Source organism: Aythya fuligula, chromosome 11 (assembly GCF_009819795.1).
Source record: "Aythya fuligula isolate bAytFul2 chromosome 11, bAytFul2.pri, whole genome shotgun sequence".
In the NCBI taxonomy this organism is placed as follows: domain Eukaryota; kingdom Metazoa; phylum Chordata; class Aves; order Anseriformes; family Anatidae; genus Aythya; species Aythya fuligula.
The window spans coordinates 7063763-7067167 of NC_045569.1; the positions used below are offsets into that span (position 1 = coordinate 7063763).

Below are 3405 nucleotides of genomic sequence, written 5' to 3' on the forward strand. Positions count from 1 at the left end.
CAAAACACGGAAAACTGCTAATGCCTGCTTTGGGAATACAAATCATCCTCCCACTTCCTAGGAGAGTGGCTGTTTCCTAAGCAAACCTTTCTCTCCCTCCCCAAACACAGGGCACATTAAACCTTCCTTTCTGTAAATGAGTGCTGTTTAAACGGTCTATTTAACTAATGTAATACCTAGGAGCTGTGAGAGTTCAGCGCCTACTGTGTGCACATGCCACGTACGTGCTTAGGGACCAGAGGGAGTGAAAAACAACCCTCCCACCCCCTCAAAGCCATATACCAAACAGCTTGGACTTGGTAACTGCTTGATGTTTTATCCTAAAGGCAAACTAGCACTTCTCTCCCCTCCTCCACCTTCACAAGCAGATTTGTTCCACAGCCACCTTTGAATTTAGCACCAAATGCCTTACAGAGCTTGAAGTGTTAAGTAAAATAAGGCACAACAGCATGAGAGCAATACCGAACACCACAGTGCTTTGAAGTACTGTTTAACAAAAAGAACCAAAACTTTATTCAGTACAAAACTTTCAGAATACAAAATAACCATTTGAAGTATTACAAGGACAACATGCTCATTAAAGACACTTCCCGTTCTCCTAAGGTGTAATCCCGTTTCATACTGCACCCTTTGTTTGTTGCTTTCATCCTCACAGAGAGGCTGTGAAGCTCTTCTTCTGTAACACCATCAAAAAAGAAGTCCTCATTGAAGATGGGATTCCTGCTTCTCTTTATAACAGTGCTTCTCTGCTTCTGTGTTTTCCCTGGTACCAGGGAGAAGGTGATGCAACAGTTTATGTTTTTGGGGTCTACAGAGTCATCATATAAACCTTCTGCACTGATCAGGCGGATCCGCAGCCTTTCGTTTTCTGAGCAGTACTCAGCTGACAGCCTCAGCATGCCTCCCTTGTCCATTAGCACTGTGCTCTCTCCCACCAGTCTCTCCCGGCTGTGGGTAAGGTCCAGGGGAAAGATGGGAGAACAGGACATGCTAAAGCTCCGCGTGGCAAGCAGCCCCTCTGAGGCCCGCCTGATGGCACTGGGGCTGTTATCAGTGGAGCTGCTCTCCTCTGTAGACAGAGAGTTGTTCCTGGCCATGCTGGATTTGTTCTTGGCTTTCAATGCTCGGCAGAGCAATCCCTCTTGGCTTCGTGTCTTGACCAAGGAGCAGGGTTTGGGAGGCGATCTGCTGAGAAGTGGGGAGCTGAAAGGAGAGGAGTCGCTGGAGGAGGCAGTATCACTGTCGCAGGCACTTTGCCTCTGCAGGGAGAGGTGCTTAGGAGGCAGCCTTACAGAAGCAAAGCTGATTGCAATAGGATTAGACATATTCCCTTTGCCACTGAAAGTGTTAGCTCTGGACCGAGGCAGCATCAGGCCGGGCAGAGCACCACATGTGTCACCATGGAAGATCGACTCCTTTCTCCTGGTGTGGGGACTCTCCAGCAACGTACAGAAGCCGTAGGAAGTGGGGGCTCTGGGGAAGTGAGGCAGGGAGAGTGCCGCCTGGGACTGTGGGTCTGAGTTGGTGCTTTCTTCCTCCAGGGTTGGGATCTCTTCAGCACTTTCCACCTGGATGAGATGAGGCAAAGAAGAGCTGGAGCTGCAATCAGAGGCATTAAGATCTGTGTCCTCCGAACCGTGGTGTTGGTGGGAGCCAGGGCCCTTTGCAGGAACAGAGGTGGCCAGCCTGGGGGGGATGCAGAATTCCGGGATTCTGTCCGGGGTGAGCACGTTGGGAAAAGCAGCAGCCCCCAGGCGGCCTTTTTCTAGCACATTGTGGCCAGGAGGCAGTCCCAGGAAGGCAGGGCAAGGGAGGCTTCTGCTTTCATGGGATGCTCTGATCTTTTCCAAGAACCACATCGCTGTAGCCAGCCTGGGCGCCCTCGGAGGGAAGAGCCGAAAGCACAAATCCACCTGCAGACACAGAAACACGAAAGTACGTGAACACCTTCCTCGGATGCACAACAGCAAAGGGGGTGGCGGGGACACCGTGAGCGGCAGGACCGGCACCGGCGCAGCGCTGCAGCAAGCGGATGGCGCCGAGAGGGCGAAACGAAGCCACTCGGGAGACCCCACGGCAGCGAGCCCTGTCTGAGAGCAGGGCAGAGCTCTGCACGTACCTTGCCGAGGGAAGCCGCGCCCCGCAGCCCGCTCCTGCCGCTGCCGCTTCCCCGCACCGGCCGCCGGCCCTTTTCTAGCGGCGCCGGGCGCCTCCCACCGCGCCACCGGCGGAGGGAGGGAAGGAGGGAGAGGGGGCGGCAGCCCCAGCCCCAGCCTCAGCTCCAGCCTCAGTCCCAGTCCCAGTCCCAGCCCCAGTCCCAGTCCCACTCCCGTCCCGTCCCTGCTCCGCGCTCCCAGGGGTGGCCAAACCCGGCTCCGGAGCCAGCCCCGCAGCGCGGGGCCCCTCGTCCTTGCCCTACCGCCGGCGACCCGAGGTATTAACTAACAAACCCGGGACAAAGGCGAGATTGTCTCACTGCTCCTTTTCTTCTCGAGATCCTGGCGGTTGTCCAGCGTGAGAGCAGTAGGAAGCGTGGATTGCAGTTTTGCAAGCTCATTTGAAAAGAACTTGGTCTCTTTTCTGCATCTGGATATGTGCCCCCCTCTCCTTGTTATCTACAAAGAACATGAGACGACCAAGCCCCGACCCAGTGTCCTATCACTGATGCTGAGCAGCAGCACAAATGGGCATGCACGCGAAAAGAGGAGAAAGACGAGGCAAAGGAACGCTCTGGCAGGTCACCTTGAAATGGAATATCTCCAAAGCGCAGGCATGCATGACCCTTAACAGACACTGCACAGAGCGGGTGGGATCCATGAACTTTCCCAGCACAGCTCTGTGGTGCAACAGGGCACAAACAGGCCTCTGCAAACTCTAATTTTGCTGCAAGCTGTTAATAGAAACCTTAACAGCAAAACCAAAGCAACCTGCCAGAGAGGTCAGCCGAATACTCAGTTGAAGCTGTATGCCTGTAACACACTGACAATAGACAATTTTGTCTTTCCTTTTCTCCCTGAAGAGCTGAAGTTCATGTTTACTCAGTGCTTGGAATAGACTGGATATGCTCAGACGAAGCAAATCTAGTGGGTTTCAGGGGCAGGGAACATTTTGAACCTGCTGAAAGGTCTAGATAGGAATGCACACATTCTGGGGCTGTGCCTTGTCTCTCCTGCTTGTTTTACAATTAAACTTCACTTTTATAGTAGTCCTCTAGGGGTTTAAATGAGGGACAAAAATCTGCCATGCTTTGTAGGAGAGTTGAGGACACCCCAAAACGTCCTAATAATGTTTCAATTGTTAGTGTTTCTGCAGTTTACTTCAGTGGGCTTGTGTTGTGAGTGTGGTTCAAATCATCTCCGACCGAACTGAGAGGCTTGGAGGGGGGCTGGCCCTTTCCCCAGCTAA

At 53.1% G+C, this 3405-nt stretch overlaps 1 protein-coding gene across 1 annotated transcript; it reads right to left on the bottom strand.

Moving 5' to 3' along the window:
• Positions 1-484: 484 nt before the first annotated feature.
• LOC116493483 (C2 calcium-dependent domain-containing protein 4C-like) lies at positions 485-2148 on the bottom strand. Its single transcript, XM_032194938.1, has 2 exons — positions 2120-2148; positions 485-1913 (listed from the first exon to the last, which is right to left on the bottom strand). Exon 2 carries the CDS (start codon positions 1857-1859, stop codon positions 558-560), a length of 1302 nt encoding a protein of 433 aa, XP_032050829.1. The 5' UTR covers positions 1860-1913; positions 2120-2148; the 3' UTR covers positions 485-557.
• Positions 2149-3405: the final 1257 nt, after the last annotated feature.

Coding starts and splice junctions, on each gene's coding strand:
- LOC116493483 (XM_032194938.1), bottom strand. CDS start 1,859: ATGTGGTTCTTGGAAAAGATCAGAGCATCCCATGAAAGCAGAAGCCTC.